The sequence below is a fragment of the Candoia aspera genome, chromosome 1 (assembly GCF_035149785.1).
Source record: "Candoia aspera isolate rCanAsp1 chromosome 1, rCanAsp1.hap2, whole genome shotgun sequence".
NCBI lineage: Eukaryota > Metazoa > Chordata > Lepidosauria > Squamata > Boidae > Candoia > Candoia aspera.
In genome coordinates this window covers 44,506,025-44,526,715 of record NC_086153.1, presented here as the reverse complement: position 1 = coordinate 44,526,715, position 20,691 = coordinate 44,506,025, and the positions used below count along the sequence as shown (strand labels likewise).

Below are 20,691 nucleotides of genomic sequence, written 5' to 3'. Positions count from 1 at the left end.
TACCTTAAAAGCGTCTCTCCCTTTTCTTGCCATTTGTCTCTGTTTTTGGACATTCTTGATTGAGATATTTTTTTCTTGTTCTTCCTTGTTTGATGTTGAAAGCCTGTGTTTAGTCCATCTTGTTGCTCAAGACTTTCATCCTCTGTCTTTCTCTAGCTGTCATGTTTACTTGTTCTAAAAGCTACATCAGTTTTGTCCTTCTTGAAGTTTCAGGAGTATTTTTTTCATTTTGGTTCTCACACTGGCTCTTATCTGTTCCCATAGCAGTTCAGGTTTTATTCCACATATGTTAAACATATCAAATCTACTCCATATATCAGTCTTAAATTCTGACTGCATGTCCTCTTGATCAGTTCTTGCTGGCATGCATATTTTAATTACCAAAATTTAACTCAGTGTGTAGCAGTTAAAGTGCTAGATTAGGAATGGGGAGATCCAGGTTCTAGTCTACCCTTAACTAGAGAAGCTCACTGAATGACTTTAGGCCACTCATTCTTTCTCAGCCTAACTTAACTCACAAGGTTTTTATTGTTGGGAAAAAAATAACAAGAGAGAGCTACATATGCTGCCTTGAATTTCTGAATAAAAGGCCGGATAAAAATCTAAGAAATAAATATTTGACACCAATAATTAATAGCCTGTTTCACAATTTGTACCTGGAAGCATCCTGGCTGATTTGATTTCACTTCTACATTTTCTTATTATATACATTATATAAACATTATATATATACAGTATATATACATTATAGTCAAGCATATATTTAGCAACATCCTTTTTGGGAATCTTTGCCTCCCCATTCCTTCATATGACCTCATGCATTGCATAATATATCTTTTAATAATCTTTAAACTGACCCATTTTACTTCATTTTCCCTTCGACAGTTTCCCCTATTTCATACTTCTCATAATCCATATTCTCATGTATGTGTCCTTTTAAACTGAAGATTTCCTTTTTCAGTACTGGCACCATCAGTGACTATACTTCCTTACTGTTTTTACCATGTCATCATCTCCAGATCTACCAGTGAAACTTCAACATTATTCCATAGTAATTAGAAAAGGGATTTGTGTTTGTTGGGAGTTCTCATCACCTAGCATCCAAATTTGTCTAAATATTTCAGCTTTGTCCATACAGATTTGATTTTGGAATTCCTTCTTCCAGGTAATTTGCCTTCCTTCATGCCTGCAGAGTCCTACTTGCCCTTACACCTGTTGTGGAATACTCTTAGCTTTGTTCCTCCCTTTTTGACCTTACTGGTGTTAAAGAAATTAGCAGCACTTGCAGTCAGGGTGAAAGCCAAAGATACTTTATTTTAAATTCTGGGATTGAGGGAAGCATAGAGGCAGGCACCTCTCTCTTTACCTTCTTACACCCTCCCCCCCTTTCAGCATTATGATACAGGCTTTTATGCATTTCTGGTACATAGGTAATCCTTCAAATCAATAAGACAATGCAAACAACAGAGAAGAAATCATAGAAACTGTGGCAGAGAGAACATCCTGATGAGCTTTAATAGTCAAGAAGTTGAGCTATTAATGCAATTAAGAACAGTGCTAGCTTTAAGAATTAACAATACTTATAGAGGCTGTCTCTGGTAATTTGTGAGTTGACACTTAATTTAGAATTTGCAGGACGGATACCAAAGAAGGAGAACAACAAAAGAGACTCCAGGACAGCAAGAAACTTTTGAAGAAGAAAGTATTTAAGACTGGCTTTTAAGCAAAAAACAAAAAAAGCAGTAGCATGTGGTACAGCAATAAAAAGCTAATGACCCAAGACAAGGGGTGCTGAAACTTCCCCAGAATAAGCAGCAGCCGCTACTCTGCACAAGCATGGGAGGAAAGCAGCAGCAACAGAATCTAATGCTTTGCTGTAGTAAGCCAGTGGCCTGTTTTGTTCCCCATAGTTCTATGTTAAGACAGATTGAGCAAAGCCATGGACTTCATGGCAGAAGATAAAAGGCTTAGAATAGTTAGGAATTCCTAGCGTATGGATAGGAACAAGAACACATTTTAAGGCCAGAAAAGAGGAGTTTGCAACTTCAGACCAATGAAAAGCAGCAACAGAAGTTTTCAGAAGAATATATAAGAGTTTGGCTAACTCTGTGAAATTTCCTATTCCCAGGAAAGTGTGTACCTCTGCTACAGGAGTAGGCAAGGGCAACTTTAAGATGATACCAAGGCAAGAATCAGAAAGAGATCATCATGTATAGTTTTGAGAGAAACAGGGAGATTTAGTGTACCCCTGTGGTAATCTTCACCATGTATACTGGGATCCCTATAGGTAAAAGCAAAAAGAAGCTGACTATCAGGATGAACAGGCATAGAAAAGAAGGGATCAACAACTGAAAAATGAGAAGCATGTATGGAGGGATGCTGGCCAGAATAGTATTAGAGTTTGGAACCACTAGAAAGGAAGAATTATAACTCTTTACCATTCTTAGGTCCTGCATAAAATCTTATTACCACCCCCCTGCCTTTTTTTTTTTAAATGGGGAGGTTTAGAGTGTTGTAGAGATTTCTAGTGGGTATTATTATGTCCTGCTCCAAGAGTGCTTCAGTTACTCATTTAATTCCTTTCTCAGGAATTAAGAGATACTGCATTTTCCTGAGCAGTTGTTTTGTGTGGTCAATCGTGCTCTCTGTTGGCAGCATATGCATCAGAGCTCCTGATTTGATTAGGTTACTTAAGCCTATGTACAAACATTAGATATATAGGCATGTGTTTAAAATCACAGATCTGTATATGCCAGGGATGGGCAATCCACAGGCCCCAGGTTCCCAACCCATTTTTTCAATTGCCAGTGCAGCCGCTGAAATTCAGGGGCAAAGCTACCTATTGTCATTGAAGTGGGTAGCTGTTTAATAGCTGGTTAATGGACCTGTCATGCTCCTTAATGTGTTTGGTCTTATCTGCATACATCGCCAGTTAGACCTTTTGCAGCCTTTGGGGGGGAAATAATAATAAACATTTAAATAGAAAGTATGACCCAGGCCACAAAAACAGGTTGTCAAGCCCACTTTATTATTACAGTGATACACACTATATGCCCTATTTAGAGATACAAATACTGACTTAGGAATGTTTGTGAGCAAAAATACATTTATCAGTACATTTTTAGGGCAACAGTACTCAAACCAATTATGTCATTTTAAAAAATTGAAAGTAACTTTGCAAGAACATTTCTATTTCTTCTTCACAGGTGGTTTGTTTTGGATGCTGAAACAAGAGATCTGGTTTCAATCCATACCGATGGCAATGAGCAGCTCTCTGTGATGCGCTACACAGTTGGTATGCAGAATTGTAATGTATTTAAACCATTTGTTTACTTCCTCATACATATCTGTTAACTTTTCGTAAAGCCGTGTTTTAAGTAAGAACAAAATAATGTTAACCCCTGTGTCAAGTTATACCCCAAGATTAAAAAAGATTACTTAGTAAAGTAAATAAAGCAATATGGAACATCCTTTTTTTGTTTGGTTTTGGTTTTGGTTTTACTGCACCTGAAACAACAGTATTGTTTGCCAGCTTACCTTCCTGAATAGTAGCTAAATAAGGATGTAGTGATGCAAATTCACATGGAAAATAATATCTCGACAGGTATAGGCAGTGGTAAAAGTACAAAAACTGGACATTGTTCTGACTGAAGTAGGCATTTAACTGCAGTTGGCAGTTGAATAATCTATGCATCAGATTGTTTATTCACCTAATATTTTAATATCCCTGATCCATTATATAATAATACAAGAAGGTTATATGTTTGCTGCTGCTATTGTAATAAATTGATGGTCTTAATAGAACACAGCCACAGTTCCTGATCTTTACTGCTCCACGTTTGTTCTAAACTATTAGAGAACTATAGTATGTAAGAAGTTATGTGGAGATGGGAAGGCTGTCAGAGGAAAATTTTGCTATGCTGCTTTTCAGGCCTTGTGTAACTTTGTTTTCTTAAGTATGCAGAGAGACATTGCAGCCAAGGATCTTTTAATGCCTGGTTTTGGAATGCTTCATTCCAAGTTTTATGCAGCTCTAGGAAAGTATCCTATGCAAGGGGTGGACAGGAAGCTTTTGCTACTCCAAGGCAGGCACCAAAGTTCTTCAGCTGGTTTGTCATGCATATAGATAGACCTATAGTCATATTTACAGATACATAAAACATTCCAAGCATGGACCAACCAAGTTCAGGCAGTCTGCGCCCAAACCATAACACACACACAATTCATCTAGACCAAGAACATACATGTTTGGTTAACGTGTGGACTTGAAACACACATGCTCCAGGGTGGGAGAAAATAGGGAAACGGTAATAGCTGATGGCAGCAGGAAAGAAGAAGGCAACTGAGGATGGGCTGATTGTGTTATGCCATGCTTGAATTCAAGTACATTGGCTGTGAAGGAGAAGAAAAGAAAGGCATTGTGACTAGTGCAGGGGAGAAGGGGAGATGTACCCAGCCTTTGTTCTGCTCACCCCACAAGACCATCCAGAATTTGTCTCAGCTGAAACCTGGAACAGCCAAGAGATTCCCAATTTCATTTTGGCCAGTCTGTGACCCATCCAGAATCAATCCAGCCATGCACGAAACAAAACACATTTATGTTCTGTGTACACCTCCAGTCATAAATAACTTCGCTTTCTTGATTTCAGCAAGTCTGCTCCTAAACACAACTATTTCCTTTTATAGAAATTATGTCATGTCATGGAGGCAGCATTGCTGGGGCAGTTACACTAGAGCTTTGTGAGGTGTTCTGCTTGTATAGGGGGAAATGCAGTCTTAGTGTCTGAGTAGGATTCTCTCTGAGAGTTATTTTAATTAAACTATATCAGCTTATGTTGTTTTTCAACTAATTATCATTTGCAAGCACTTCAGAAGGCTCTGGTCAAGCTTCTGGCCAAGTGTGTCAAATGGGAACTAGGGAAGTTTTTTCAAGAAACATGGTGTAGCTACAGAAATGGCCCATTCTGTATTTCCTGCCTCCCTGGTCTTAGAGGAAATCAGAATAAGTTCTGCTGGATTATTTTAGTGGACAAGTAGTTTTATATAGGAAAAGATGATACTTGAAATATCACACTCCCATATAATATATGACTGTGAGTTGAAGTTTTCATTGACTGAACAGTCTTAGTTGAAGGGAAACCAAACTGAAATAAAGCTCTGAGTGGGGGAAGGCAAACTCCCAAATTAAACTGCAGCAAATCTTAATTTACCCCTAAAAGCCATTCAGTAGCTCTGTAGACAATTCTGGCTCATTGTAAACTTAATTTGTGGGGTAATTCTTGTTGTAGTTCTAAGACATGAAAGGTTTTGTTGATTTACAATGGCTGGGTTTGCCAATTGCATCCTGAGAACCTCTACTAGAAGAAAGCCATTGATTTCACAGTGGAACCCCCATTGCTCCCTCCCGAAGCAACTTTGTGTTTGGTATAGAATTGAATGACATGGCACAAAAAGAATCTGGCCAGAGAGAAGAGATCCTGAAGAATCAGGCAGAAATAGTTCTGTAAGTGGAACTCCATTTATAATGCCTGGCAATTCTCTCTGACCCTGAGTAGCAGGTTTTTGGAATGCAGAGAACTTCACTGGAGAAGAGACAGTGGGCTCATCTCTATGAACTTCCTTTGATATGGCATTCTCTAGAGCCAATTGTGGACTTAGAAGAAGCGGGATAGAAAGAGTATTGACACTTTTGAACTTTGGTGTTGGAGAAGACTCTTGAGAATACCATTGAAAAATCTCACTCAAGGCACTAATGGCTGGGCTCAAATCATTATACTTTGGATACGTTATGCAAAGATCCAGCTCTTTGAAGAAGTCTATAATGCTGGGGAAGGTGGAAGGAAAGAGAAGAAGAGGACAATAAGCAGCAGGGCAGATTAACTCAGTTATAATATTGATGGGTGTACCATTGGGACACCTGAAGGTTTGGGACAGACTGTCATGGAGAAAATCTATTTATGTGGTCACTAAAAGTCAACACTGAGTTGATGGTACATAATCTATCAAGAGCCAATGCAAGTACTTCAGAACTCTCATATGAAAGTTAAAATATTCTGAATGCTTATCACTTTTCTTCCATAGGTAAAATAGAAATAGCATGTGCTCTGGATCATGAATGTTATTTATTTTGTTATCTTCTTCAGATGTTTCAGATATGGTATGCTAGTCAGTTTTGCACTGTCCAATTATCATTTGTATCTAACTTGCATTACAGATGGTACCTTTCTTGCAGTGGGTTCCCATGACAACTTCATTTACCTCTACATAGTAACAGAAAATGGAAGAAAGTACAGCAGATATGGAAAGTGCACTGTAAGTTTTAAAAATTGTAAAATAGTATTCATTTTTTATTTTGTAAATAAAGGGAAAATGTGTATAGATTTAGCTGCTTTCCCATCCAGAACTGCTTAATTTCACAAGTAATATCATGATGAGCCTTCAATTTCTGATGGTTGATGGCACAAGAAATGAACAGCACATTTCTTTTCAAAATATTCCCAATTGATACTGCGATCTTATCACTTAACCACAGTGTTATCTTCATATGCCACTTCTTAAGGCTGCCTTAAGAATATAGTTATCTATTGCCCTCTTGTGGGGAACGTCTAGTTTGACATGATTGCTTGCAAAACTTATAACTGCTAACATCTAAAAATACATGCGCGAATGCACACACACACGTATATCTGTCATTCTGTTTTCTTTCAGGACAAGCAACTCTATACAGAACTCTAAAAAAATGAGTAAGAAATAGTAGACCAAAAGATCAGAGGCATGAGATGAGAAAAATAAAAGGGAACATAGCTAAAACTAAGTTAGAATAATACCATTAGCTATATCTTTCCATATCTTTATATCCTGCAAACTATCTTCATTCTGTTACATCCATACACTATTTCGTGTTCTGCTGTTTTTTCTGTAAACTTCTCACCTCTTTTTTTGAGGTGTTTTTCAACTCCATTCACCTACCTTCTTCTTCCCCTTCCTCTTAACCTATTCGCTTGTCCTTCGCAACAGTTAGTCCTCATTTAGTTACCACAGTTGGGACCAGCAACTCAGTCATTAAGTGAAGCAGTTGCTAAGTGAAAGTGCGACTGAGCTTATGATCTTACTTCAGCTTTGCTTTATTTATTTTATTTATTTTATTTATTACTCATATTTAGCCACCGCCCACCTCCCCCAGAAGAGGGACTCTGGGCAGTTTACAATAAAATTCCCCATAAAACATAAACATTAAAATCACATCAAACAATTATAATAAAATCCAATAAATAAATAAAATCCAAGAGAAATGTAAAACCCAGGCTGGTGGGAGGGACTCTAGGGTGCGAGCCATCCCCAAGAATGGTTATTCCCTTTCCCACCCCAGGCGAGATGGCAAAACCTGGTCTTCAGGGCCTTCCGGAAGGTCAGGAGAGAAGGGGCCTGCCTCACCTCCGGGGGCAAGATATTCCAGAGAGCGGGGGCCACCGCAGAGAAGGCCCGCTTCCTGGACCCTGCCAGATGAAATTCTATTATGGATGGGGTCCGTAACGTGCCCTCTCTGGATGATCGGGTGGAGCTGGCCGATGTAATGGGGATGAGACGGTCCCTCAGGTAACCTGGCCCCATGCCATGTAGGACTTTAAAGGTAATAACCAACACCTTGAATTGGACCCGGAAGCAAACTGGCACCCAGTGCAGCTCACGCAGCAACGGTGTTATATGTGCCCACCTAGGTGCACCAAAAATAGCCCGCGCGGCTGCATTTTGGACCAGCTGAAGCTTCCGGATACTCTTCAGGGGTAGCCCTACGTAAAGCGCATTGCAGTAGTCTATATGGGAGATAACCAGGGCATGAGTGACTGTTTGGAGGGCTTCACGATCCAGGAACAGGCTTAACTGGCGCACAACCCGAAGTTGCGCAAAGGCCCTCCTGGCCACAACTGCCACCTGCTCTTCGAGCAGGAGTCGTGAGTCCAGGAGAACCCCCAGATTACGCACTGAGTCTGTCTGGGGCAGTGCCACCCCATCCAGAACTAAAGATGACAGTTTCCCGGAAGATGAAGCCCCATCAACCCACTGCTTTGCTTTACAGACCTGCAAAGGTCATAAATACAAAGACTGGTTGCAAAGTTACTTTTTCATCACTGTTGTAACTGTGAGTGGTTGCTGAACGAGTCAGTTGCTAAACGAGGACTACCTGATTTCTTCAGTTTGCATTTTGATCCTCATTCATTGAGGTATATGATCAAACCACTTTAAGATAATTTTTATGTACTGGTCACTCACTTTTGTATTCTAATCATATTCATCACCTTTTCATTCTTGATCCTATCTCTTCTCATTTTGCCACAGGAACAAGTATCTGCTGCATTCCCACTGCATTCAACTTACTTTCATGTTTCTCCTGACATATAACAAAGTGGGCAGAAGCACACTCTTATACGCATAACCTTTTTGTTTACTTCAACAAACATATATTCCTTGTCACAGACCGCATATTACCTTTCTACCAATATTTGCTCATTTTAAAATTTGTCAACTCATTTCCACCATCTTTAGTAAATATTCTGTCAGGGTACACAGATTCATCTACTTGCTTTAGTTTATACTATTTTTGTATAACTTATAACTGTTAATTCAATTTTCCCTATCAAACCCAAGTACCTTGATATTTTATACATTAATTTTCAGCTGCATATTCCTTATTGTATTACACAGTCTAGCACTCACTATAAATCATACAGGTTTTCAGCCAACAAGATAGCATCAACTGTATACGAACATACACATAGGTTCATATTCCCAAGCAATACACATTAGCTCCACGTAAGCATTCCTTATGCATTTATCCATTAATGTATCAAATAACCTAGAGGAAATTGTACATCTTTATCATCTTACTCCCTGCACAATGTTGAATGATTAGCTAAGCATTCAATTTATTCTCATGCATCATTCCATTTAATCATATATTGCTTTGATCACATGGAGCAAGCAACTTTCATAACCCTATTCACACAAAATATTCCATAGTTCTAAAATTCACTTTATCATATGCTTTCTCTAAATCAACAAATGTACAGTAAACTTTCCTTCTAAAATTCATACATTCTTCAGTGGTATGAGGAAGAACAAAAATCTGATCTGCACACCCTCTGCTGAAGTAAAGCCACAGCACACTTTTCTAATTTTTGTGTGGCTTATTTGTCACCTCTTGCGACTTTTCAATCAGAATTTTGCCAAACTTCATCCCAGCTACACTTAACTAATCCCTGTTTTTGCATGTGCACTATATGTTTACATAGAAGAACAGTAGTAGCATTTTTCCAGTCACCAGGCACAGATACATTCTTCACACATACATTAAACCAGTCACACAGGCATTCTATAAGCGGACTAAGTCCATATTTTAATATTTCTCTATCAAAACCTGCAGTCTTAAGCATTTTGCAGTGTTTTTACAGCATTGATGATTTCCTTTCCATCAATTTGTCTTTGGACACAAATATTTATAGCGTTCTACCCAATTTAGCTCCACAACTTATTACTGTAATTCTTGTAAGGAATCTGGTAGCACCTTTTCTGACCAAATTTTATTTAAAAATATAGAAAAAAATGCTACTAGGCTCCTTCTGGTTTTTTGCTACCATAGACTTACACAACTTTCTTCCTTCAATATAATTCTCATACAAATCTCTAAAATACTCCTGTCCAAACCTTGCTCTTCAGTTTCTTTCTGAATCATGTAATCACTTTTATTTTTAATGCCATTCACTCTGCTGAAGGCTCTTCGTTTCACCCTTTTTCCTCACTTTCAAAACATTATGTAAGTATTACATAATAGCTTAACTCCAAACACTTATATGACACTCTGTCATTCTTCTCTCAGCTTCCACATCCTCTTTCCTTACATACATTTTCCATTTAACTTTTGGGAGATTAATCTGTTTTTCTCCCAAGTTCCATTCTTGAAAGAACCAAAAAATAGTCTTTCCCACATTCAGAAGCTTTCACAAGGTTTGCATCCTTCAGTAATTCTATTTTGTAGTAGAAATCATATCTATCATACTTTTATAGTCATTCTTTGCCGTTCATCTTTTGCTTAAATGTGCCTAAAATGTGTACTCGAAAGAAACTTGAAAGCAAGTACTCACCAGTCACCATCCTTGCTGATTTTGGGGTTTCCGAATGACCCAATCGTTTTTTCAGTACTCTCTTGTCTCAGTTCCACCCATACATGTTATCCTGAAGAATAATTATTGATTTTCTAGGTTCTAACATTAGACTTTTCGGTTTTTATTTGGAGCATTTTCCCTTTTATTTGGAGCATCGTGTAAGTTGCTTTGTGCACCTGTAGATGATGTAAATGAAGTTGTTCTTGTTATGCCTCAAGAGCAGCAGTTAATATGAATAGGCTTTGAGGTATGAAGAATTGGGGAGGGGGGCTGATGACAGTAGGGAACTCAGGGAGGAACAGAAGAAACATATAATAATTTTGATTAATCACTATTGGAAGCTCTGGCTCATTAGCCTATTGATCTCATAGATAAGAACAAATGGAATTATAATGCTGCTTTTCCCTCCTTGATTTCAGGCTGCTATAAAATAGACATGAGAAGGTTGCTGGCAAGTTATCCAAGAGTTCACATATAGATTTTTTTTTTTTTTTTTACTGTCCATAGAAGATACTTTATTGAATTTCTTGGTGCCTTCATTAATACATTCGCAAGGTTTTTCCCAGAGTTTATTTTCCATGAATTCTTCCCCAATCAATACCTGCTTCCTAGTATGTTGCTGCTGCCCAAACATATCTCTTACATTCTCGTTTTTCTCATACCACTTGCAGACACTGTAGGCTACAAAGAGTGGGTTGACAAATCTCTGACTATACTTTTGATTCAGCTTTGTTGGACAAACCAGATTTTGATAGAATGGTATTCTAATTATAGCTTGCAGGATTGGTGTACCAGAGGGCCAGACTGTTGATTTGTATGATGAACTTTATATTATATTCCTTTTTTCTAATTTTATGTATTTTCTATCCTGCCTTTATTATTTTTATAAATAACTCAAGGCAGTAAACATAATATTCCTTCCTCCTCTTATTTCCCCACAAGAACCCTGTGAGGTGAGTTGGGCTGAGAGAGTGACTGGCCCAAGGTCACCCAGACGGCCTTCATGCCTAAGGTGGGACTAGAACTCTCAGTCTCCTGATTTCCTAGCCCTTTACCTTTTGATTGCCCTTTTAGGGCATGAAGATATATACATATACGATTCCTTCCAGTTTAAATGTAGGAAAAATATGCTTTTAACTGTGATAAAATACAGTAGAGTTCCATGATTTCCATGCTTATTAGTTCTCTAGTTAGTTCTGGAATTATTTTTGTGTCCAAAAACTTGTTTTCAGGGACCATTTTTGCCACATTGCTTCATACAGTATATCGTGGTTCAAGTGTCATGAATCCTAGTACAGTTCTTCTCCATATTGTGCTTATTTTGTTTGTCAGCTATATTATTCTGGATATGCAGAGACTAGAAAGCAAATTTGTATGTCAATTGAATGCACATGTATCTTTCAGTTTTGAATGCTAATTTGACATTCCAAATTCTCTATCAGAATTTAATAAGTGATACATCTCACCTGAGATACAAATATTGGGAGGTTGGAAACTTTTTCCATTATAAACAATTACCCCACATGAAAGAAGGACAGAAAATATATTTATTTGGAAGATCAGAGTAAAATGATGTGCTTATTCTGCCTTTCATTTTTGAACCCAAGCTTCACCAAGTCATACGTTTTCCAAAAACTTTCAGGGAATGAGGACTGTAGAATATTCTTCACTCTTTGTGTTAGTATGTAAATTTGTTTCCAGGCAAAATACACTGAGCTGGTTATTAATTTTAAAGCTTAGGTCTGGATTAATAGAGAGAATACCATCTTCTGTAAGACCTTCCACCCCTCAGGGAGGTCATCTGAGAGCTCATCTGGCAGCCACAGAGTTAAGCTTTTGCTGTAACTCCCCCGTGTCTTTGAAGTTAGTTTGCCTTTTTTAACTCTTAATTTTACATTTTTAGTGTAAACTGTTAATGACTCTGATAGTTGGCAGAAAAAAAAAGAAAAAAAATTATCTGATAATAAAAGGAGATGTGATTGGTGAGCATTTAATTGGCTCATGTATGTCACTTTGTGATAGCCCTGTATTCTATGCATTCTCTTCAGAAACTTGACAGTCTCCTATCCTCCATATTTCAGAGTTTCTACATAGTACATGTAGTTTTTGTTAGACTGAGATGCCAGTAGTTCTCATGTACGTATATGGTAAATCAGAAATGAAATGTAAAATAACTCTCTTGCTGAGACTGCCACTGAAGGCATGGTAGTTACTTATAGAAATATACATTCAATGTAAACTATTTGGACTGTTGCAACAATGTGATCTTCAGCTCTCATATTATTTGCTCCAAGGGATATTCTTGCACAAAAGAATCTCTGAATTTGCTTTCCCCCCCCCCATTTTCCAAATTCTGTAAAAATGTTAACAGCTGCTAAATGCCCAGCAATATCTAGTAATTGATTGCCCTCCTTTCCTCCTGTCTTAGAGCTAGCTTCTCATTTCTTAAAGATTCAAAATAACACACTTTGCGGGGTGGGGGTGGGGGACAGAGATTTCTTTCCTTTTTCTTTCTTCTTTTTTTTTTTAGCCCATTGCATGTTTTCCTGAGCAACAGGGAAATTGTAAAAGCAAATTCATTCATGTAAGCCAGATAAATTTAGCATCCCATAAGGAAATCTTGGCATGAAACAAGCTCTATACAAAGACGGGTCATAACAAACATTTATGTTATTGTATGTCCACTCTTTTAGTTTAAGAGTAAATTGTAGTCTTCTACTCCATCTTCATATAAACCTTGTTTGCCCAGGTTCAGATGTTATTGGCAGGCTGATTTGCTATTGCTACTAAATCATGTATGTATGAGGAAATCACTGCACTTGAGAAGGAAGAAGAGTACACAGGGATGTGATTAAAGCAGGGATCTGCCTCTGTCTGCCATGTGCTTAAATTTCAAAGCTTGCTGGGATTTATGGTAATTGTAGTCCCATTTATGGGCTTCTAGTTCAGCCCTATCAAAATGTATGGACACACTTCAACAACAGGACCTGGTAGGTTAGTTTTATAAATTATTGTGTCATTTTGTTTATGTGAACATTTTAAAGGAGAAATAAGACATGAAAGAAGGAGAAATAACTCTTTTAACTGGAATTTTGATAGCTGCTTTATCTCCTTTTTGTTTGTTTATGTGTATATGTGTTTTAGGGACATTCCAGCTATATTACACACCTTGACTGGTCCCCAGAAAACAAATACATAATGTCCAACTCAGGAGACTATGAAATATTATACTGTGAGTACAAAATTGTAACTACCTCCAAACTAGAAAAGTGCTAACAATCATAGGAAGGGAAAAACGGATGCAGTACAAGGAACGGTTGTTGACAGAGGATAATAATATGACCTTCTGTAACCTGACCTTCCAATATTGTTCAAAGCTATTTTGTTCTTAATGTTGCTTCCAAATATAGTTGCTGTCTCTGCAAGGCCATTGATTAATTTAATACTTCACAAGAGTGGTGCTGGGGTATGATATGTCAGGGTATAAGTTGTAGCTTGAAAGTGGTATGTGTGTTTGCTTGATTAAATCCCTTCTTTATTGATGTAATAGTTAAAAGAGAATTATTTTAGTACTTTTAGTAATCTTTATTTTATATGCTCAAAATGTTCAATGTGTATTAGACCTACAAAATGAATTATTCTCCTTATGTCTGGCAGAATCTCCTGGGTTTGTTGCTTGTTTGGGATTCCTAAACTAGGAAAATCCATGACTGGCAGGCTACATTCAGCTTAATGGTCACACATTTGCAGGATTTTCCCTTATATTGCCAAAATAAGGCTTACTATAGACATGAAAATCAAGTTTGAGTTAAAATACCTTGAATCGTTAAGGTATGTTTGAAATGAGCTTGAAGACATCCAGCATATGAACATTACAAAACTGAACAAGACTGAATAATAATGAAGTAACAGTAAACTCATATGAAGAGGCCCCATGGATCTATAGATGGGTCTGATGTCTTTCATAAATTGTTACTCTGTAGTGGTGAAAAATAGTGGCTTATGAAACATAGGCAGGATGTGAGTCAGATAAATCCAGATCTGTCCCAATTTAAGGTGGATTTACATATAAATTATAAAACACAATGCCTATTTCATTCAATCATTCCTGCTTTTGACTGTAAGCTGAAGGAGATTTAGGAACCATTGAGATTGCTAGATCGTTCTAGCCAAAAAAATTCCAAAAGGAGGCAGATACAAAGGAGGCGTTTTGTATCTTGCCAAGAAATCATGGATGCATCCATGTAAGTCAGCAGGAGTCAAGTTCAATTTGAAGATGACTTGTCTTATTATTAGCAGTAATTTACATTATTTCCATATATGTTGATCCTGATCCCTTTGAGCATAGAGGTAGGATGGACAGCTTTATGTATAGACTCCACTGAAGGGTGTCTTTGGTCACTTTCTTTGTTTATAGTAATTGTGTGGAGTTCCCTTGTATAGAAATAAAAGAAATTATATCATTTAACTCTAAAGCCAATGGAGCAAAGGGATGAAAATCCAATGAAGGAAAGGAATGTTTAAGGTTTTATTCTCCCCTGTCTGTCACTATAAATAAGTTTAAATTCTGTTAGCACCTAGGGAAACAGGTCTGTAGTCCAAAATGTAAGTTAAAGTAGCTATGACCCAAATTTTCAAGATATGTGAGGCTTTTTCATGAGATTTGAGATGTGTCAGCTTAGAAATGTCAGTCATGTTACAACAGGATTTGCACTGGAAGTAGTATATGCACAGGCAGTTATGAATGCCAGTCTGCTGAAATCATCTTTTTCATATTAACACGACTGTGTCACCCCTAATTCTTGGGCTTGCAGTACAAGTACATCTACAGTACAAACTGTACGCATTATTAATTATAACAAAATGTTCTCTTTTTAAAAAATTAAAGCTGCTGTTTAGCCTTTTATTTCTCCTATGGCTAAAAGATAGTTGAGTAATTTGATTTTATTTCCATTTTATCTTTGAATCCTTCTTTGATCATACATGCCATGTGGAATAATCTGCTTGGCATTCCATCACTCTGGATCATGAACACTTGGGATACCTAAATAACAGGTGATAGCATAGTGAAAAAATATTTTCAATTTGCAACATACTGCTGCTAGTAAGCACTTTTAAACAACAGTTATTCAAACTCAAAATATTTGTCAGTTGTTTTTATTTAGCGTTTTTTTTAAAAAAAATAATAGTATAGATAGCTTAAACAAACCTCACTCCAATATAGTTTAACTGTGTAGTTTGAGCCTGTCCAGACACAGAAGTTGACAGAAGAGTCTCTCTTAAAGATTCCACCAATTTCAGAGGCCCATTTTTTAGGCATAGAGGAGAGGACCTTCTCCTGTTGTTCCCAAGATATTGGAACATATTCCATCACGAGATTACTGTTTCTCTGCTTTAGGAAATAACTCATAACGTTTGTTTTCAACTAGCTCTTTTGAATTGGAACGATAATGATTAGTTGCTGTTTTTAACAGGGTTTTAATTGCTTTATATTTCTGAATGTTGCTTTTCTGAGAGTTACTTTGAGAACCTAGGGATGGAAAGATTGGATACAAATGGAAATAATAAATAGCAACTCCAATACCGGTTATGTATTTTTATAAAGGGGACATTCCAAATGGCTGTAAACTGATAAGGAATCGCTCTGATTGTAAGGACATAGATTGGACAACATACACTTGTGTGCTGGGATTTCAGGTATTTGGTGAGTAACATAATCCTGTTTAATTATTATTCTTGAGTTTAAAATCAACCTACTCTGAAAAACACAAAGATCATACTATTCATAGAGTATTTTAAGCATTCTGCAGTTGTTGTGCCTCCTAAATTTGGCCAATAGTAAGTTTTTTAGCTGTTTATTAAGAGTAAAAGAACTTAGAACATATTTTAAATGGGGTTGTGCCGTTTCAGATAAAACATTTGTCTTTTCTCATATACAGTACATAGGAGAAATTGTGTTTCTAGGATAATTTATTGTACATAGGATTATCTAGTTTAAGATTCTTAAATAGCCATGCATTTGTAATAGATTGCTTAAGATTTGTAATAGGTTGCTTAAGATTCTTCTAAGCCATAGATGGAGAACTTGTGACCATCCAGAATTATTGGCTGACTAAGGCTAATAGGAGTTTGAGTCCAAGATCTTGAGGGCCAAAGGTTTCTGTAACATGCTTATTCTTCTCTTTTCATATAATGAAGGAGTGTGGCCAGAAGGATCAGATGGAACAGATATAAATGCCCTTGTGAGGTCCCATAATAGGAAGGTGATAGCTGTGGCTGATGACTTTTGTAAAGTCCATCTATTTCAATATCCCTGCTCCAAAGCAAAGGTAAGTCTAGAGGCAATGTTTTAGAGCAGGAGTGAGAAGAGATGTGGGTATAGACTGTAATGGTATGTCCATGTACCCCCGGTTCACATGCTAGAATAATGGAATCTCTTATAGAAATAACCATTTCCTTTCCTCTGCACCAAATTTCCCATTATTTTTGTGTGGTTTCAATGGTGGATATAACCTAGAAAAAAAATCTGTCCCGTTGCCATACTAGCTATAATGATCAAGTTACTCTTTGTCTCTCACTGCATTTTCTTTTTAATTTCATATTTATTTGCAATTTTTAAACTGTCAGCAGCACAGTGACTGCAATGAAAGGACAGAATAGAAATTTGTATTATGTTTAATTTACTAGGATTGCTAGAAGATGCTAACCAATTAGTCTGGTAAGGAACTTCCCCACTACTATGGCAGCAGTATTTACATGAAGAATGGGAGTAATCCATTCCTATGAGACCTGCATATTTATTCTACCAGAAAAATCTATTGCTTGAAAGTTTATATATGCCAAGGTGACCAGTAGCACATCAGACTTAACGTAGAATTCATGTTTGAGTTTATAATGATTCATATTTTGGGGAAGAGTGTGGTGAGGTAAAATTTACAATCCATTGGAAAGATGAGATACATTTTTTCTGGGAAATACATGTAATTGGAAATTGAGATAATACTACTTGATGTATAGTTTGATCCTAAAATTGATGTTTTTTAATTTGTGTCAACAGGCTCCAAGTCATAAATTCAGTGCCCATAGTAGCCATGTAACAAATGTCAGCTTCACTCATAATGATAGTCATTTAATTTCAACTGGAGGCAAAGATATGAGTATCATTCAGTGGAGACTGGTTGAGAAAGCAACTTTGCCGCAGAATGATACTGCAGTAGAAATGGGCACAAACAAAGTGCCTGTAACTGCCAGTGACACCTTTACACAGCCAAGCATCCCTGTGCCCCTTAATCAACCACCTGATGAAATGGCAGCCAGTGAAAATTTAATGGATGGCTTTTCACCATCTTTGGAGAGTCACTTGGAGCATGCTGTGAAGACCAATGAAGAGCAGAATGAGGAGCAAAGTGAGGGAAGCAGTCAGGATCCAGGAGAGCCAAATTGTGAAGAGCCTTCCAATGAAATGAGTGAGGAGCAGAGTGAATCCACAGTTATTGATGATCAGCAGGAAAACTCTCCAGTGTCTTATCAGCTTGAAACTCAAGATGATCTTTAGATATTTTCTCTCAGTGCACATTGTTTTGTAAAGAAGAAGAGGGTTCAAGTAAAGAAGGGAAGCAGCTTTGACACGGAGCACTCAAGTTTCTGTGGAAGGCTTGTTAGTTTGATCTACTTCTGTTTTCAATGCATGGAATTATTGTAAGGACTCATTTTGACAGTTCCAGTCAAGTGCTAGTTAAGAAATTAGAACGTTTCCATTGGTTAAATATAATTCTGAAATTGCTGTGAGAAAGAGGCATGATGCAAATAACTGGGGAAGAGGGAAGGAGAATTAAAGTTGCTGAGAGGAGCAGGTAGAGAAATCTTCTGGGAAAGAACTTTTAAGAGCAAACAGAAGTGTTAGGTAATGCCTGCTATGTGTTTTAACCCTAGTGAAAGCTCTTCAGGAAGCTCTTCTTTCTTTTTTTACATTAAAAAGAGGAGGAGAGGAGAATAAGACAACATCACAGTGGCACTTGGACAGTGCTGTGCTTATTGCCTTCTTGATTAATACCTATGCAATTTTCTAAAACTATCAGTTCTTACTAGCCACTACTTCGTATGCTGGTTGTCCTAAGACAACTCATATTAAAGTATACTTCTTATTGTTCCATGATAGTAGATCTTAAAAGAAGAAAATTAAGATAGCAAGTTCTTTGTTTTCCACCTGATGACTGTTATATGATGTAATTTCAAGGAACTGCTTGCCTCAACATACTGAAATTCAAGAACACCAACTGTGACTTTGATGCAAACTGACTTAACTGCATGAAGATAGAAGTTCTAATTCTCAAGTTCAAACCTGACCTTCAGATACAATTAATTCTTTCAGTAAGAGTCTAAATATTAGAGAAATAGCATTAAGTTATGAAATCTGATACTCGGGAGTAATGTAATGATTGACTTGGTTATTTAAAAATAGAGATAACCTTAAAAATAAGAAATTTTCAAAAAGACTTTTTACAGCCATCTTTTTAATAGCTGTAATATAAACATCCCATTTTCTTGGATAATGTTGGCTATTTTTGGATTTTTTTTCCTCTCTTTTTCTGTGTGTTTTTCTTTTCTCTCCCTCTCTCTCTCTCTCTCTCATCCAATTTTGTAAGCCGTGCAGCTCAGAGATAGCTGGACTTGGCCAGTTACGGGATATCATGGCATTTTATTATGTGTTTAAAATATCTTTTTAAAAAAAATTAAAAAATGCATCAGCTATATTTTTCTTAAATACCTAGATTTTCCTGTGTAAACGTTTGTTGAAAAACATCCTACTTTATATTTTAATTACATGGGATTTTTTAAAATTGTGTTAATATTTTAGATCTTAGTTAGAAATTGTGTTTAGAAACCTTGGATGAGTTTGTTAAGTCTTAAGTGTGCAAGCGTTTACGTGAATGTGCCATTCCAAAGTGCATCAGAACTGTCATTCCCTTCTATTATCTTCTCAGGAGTAAATGGTACAGATCAGGTATGTAATCTATTCAACAGTGGAAACATTAACAATTGGTGTAGACACCCAAAGGACATAAATACTGTCACATACAGATACATACAGGTGCATATACATCTTTGTTTACATCCATTCCGGAAAACCTCAAAATTATCTTCAGATAGAGATGTTAATTCCAAGCAACTGATCTGTTTTGCTTTATCTAAAAAGCTGTACTGTTAAATAATACGTTGGAGTACTCCAGTGTATGATTGGCCACTTTGCCAAAGAGTGCCTGTGGGCAACACAAATACAAATACTGTATCAAGATAATGGATTCCTTTGGAAAGGAGGCATCTACCAGGGAGGAGGGACATTTTCCGTGATTTTCAACTTCCAGGTCTGCTTCATTGGGTCCTATAACCATCCATAACAGATGGAGGAAGGGGATTCACTGAAAATTCTCCCCCATTTTTTGTTCCATTCTTTCCACAGGGAGAGATTAACTGAATAACACAACTTCTAAAAACACAGTAAGGTAAAATAGTTCTTCTAGTAATTTTAGTTAACATTAAATGGATTGTAGAGCTCTTTCATCCTCAGTGAATACCATGAAAACAGTGCATTTTGTTTGGAAATATCTTTTACCTTGAGGTTGCCATGTAAAGTGAGAATTAATAGTTGTGATTTTCCTCATGTAGATTAAATGATTTTTTTCTAATACGCCAAAAAAAAGGGAAAAGGAAAAAAAAAAGCCTTACAACTTTTGATTGCTGGCAACTACTGTTCAATAGATAATTAAATCTGTGATAATAGAAATGGGTGGGATTATGTAAACTGTAAATGTTATAGGGTAAAATTGTGAATGAAACATGATTTGAGTGTGTCATGTGAAGATGTTTGAGCCATTCTGTCTATCATGCATTCCTGTCTCATGGCAGAAAAATCTGAAGATTTAAGAATAATAATAAAAATAAAAGAATCTACATAATGTAGCAATCTTTTCTTTTGTGTATCTTTGTCTCTGCTCATGTGTTTGAATTTCAGTAATCTAAAACAGCTGTGTCCCAGTGGATTGGAGAACTCAAGGCAGTTGTGATCTATCTTGAGGCATAGCAGATGAGTCCAACTCATCCTATTCTGTGTCAAAACTTACGATGAAGCTTCATGCTCAATCTCTGGGCATGGCAAGGATTCAGGGATGTCCAAGTCAGAGTGCCCTTGCAATCAGACTTCCATCCATCATCCTAAAGTATCTTGAGAGGGGTGAACTCATGAGTTAAGCAGTTGCTCACCTCAGTATTCCTCATCCTTAAAAATGATTACATTATTACTACCTTAAGAAACTTTTTGTTTTATGAAAAAATAGGAAACTGTAAAACCAAACAAGCAAACAGACAAAAATTACTGTACTTGTTCAGTTCACAACAAGCATGTGTGAACAACTTTAAGAAAGAGAAGTTTCAGCTGTTCTCAAAAGTGCCAGTGGGCTCCAATAAAACCTCACATTGAGGATTAGTTAATGATGACCATTAAGAACAGAAGTCTTACTGAATTATATCTTGG

At 36.9% G+C, this 20,691-nt stretch overlaps 1 protein-coding gene across 2 annotated transcripts in view; it reads left to right on the top strand.

Moving 5' to 3' along the window:
• Positions 1-20,124, top strand: part of EML4 (EMAP like 4) — a 173,250-nt gene extending 153,126 nt beyond the window's left edge. For both annotated transcript variants that reach the window (XM_063302940.1, XM_063302946.1), the window contains 6 exons: positions 3,207-3,295; positions 6,215-6,312; positions 13,305-13,392; positions 15,766-15,864; positions 16,359-16,489; positions 17,218-20,124. In XM_063302940.1, coding sequence (XP_063159010.1) covers positions 3,207-3,295; positions 6,215-6,312; positions 13,305-13,392; positions 15,766-15,864; positions 16,359-16,489; positions 17,218-17,715 — 1,003 coding nt within the window. In that variant the 3' untranslated portion in view covers positions 17,716-20,124. The remainder of the gene's footprint in view (positions 1-3,206; positions 3,296-6,214; positions 6,313-13,304; positions 13,393-15,765; positions 15,865-16,358; positions 16,490-17,217) is intronic.
• Positions 20,125-20,691: the final 567 nt, after the last annotated feature.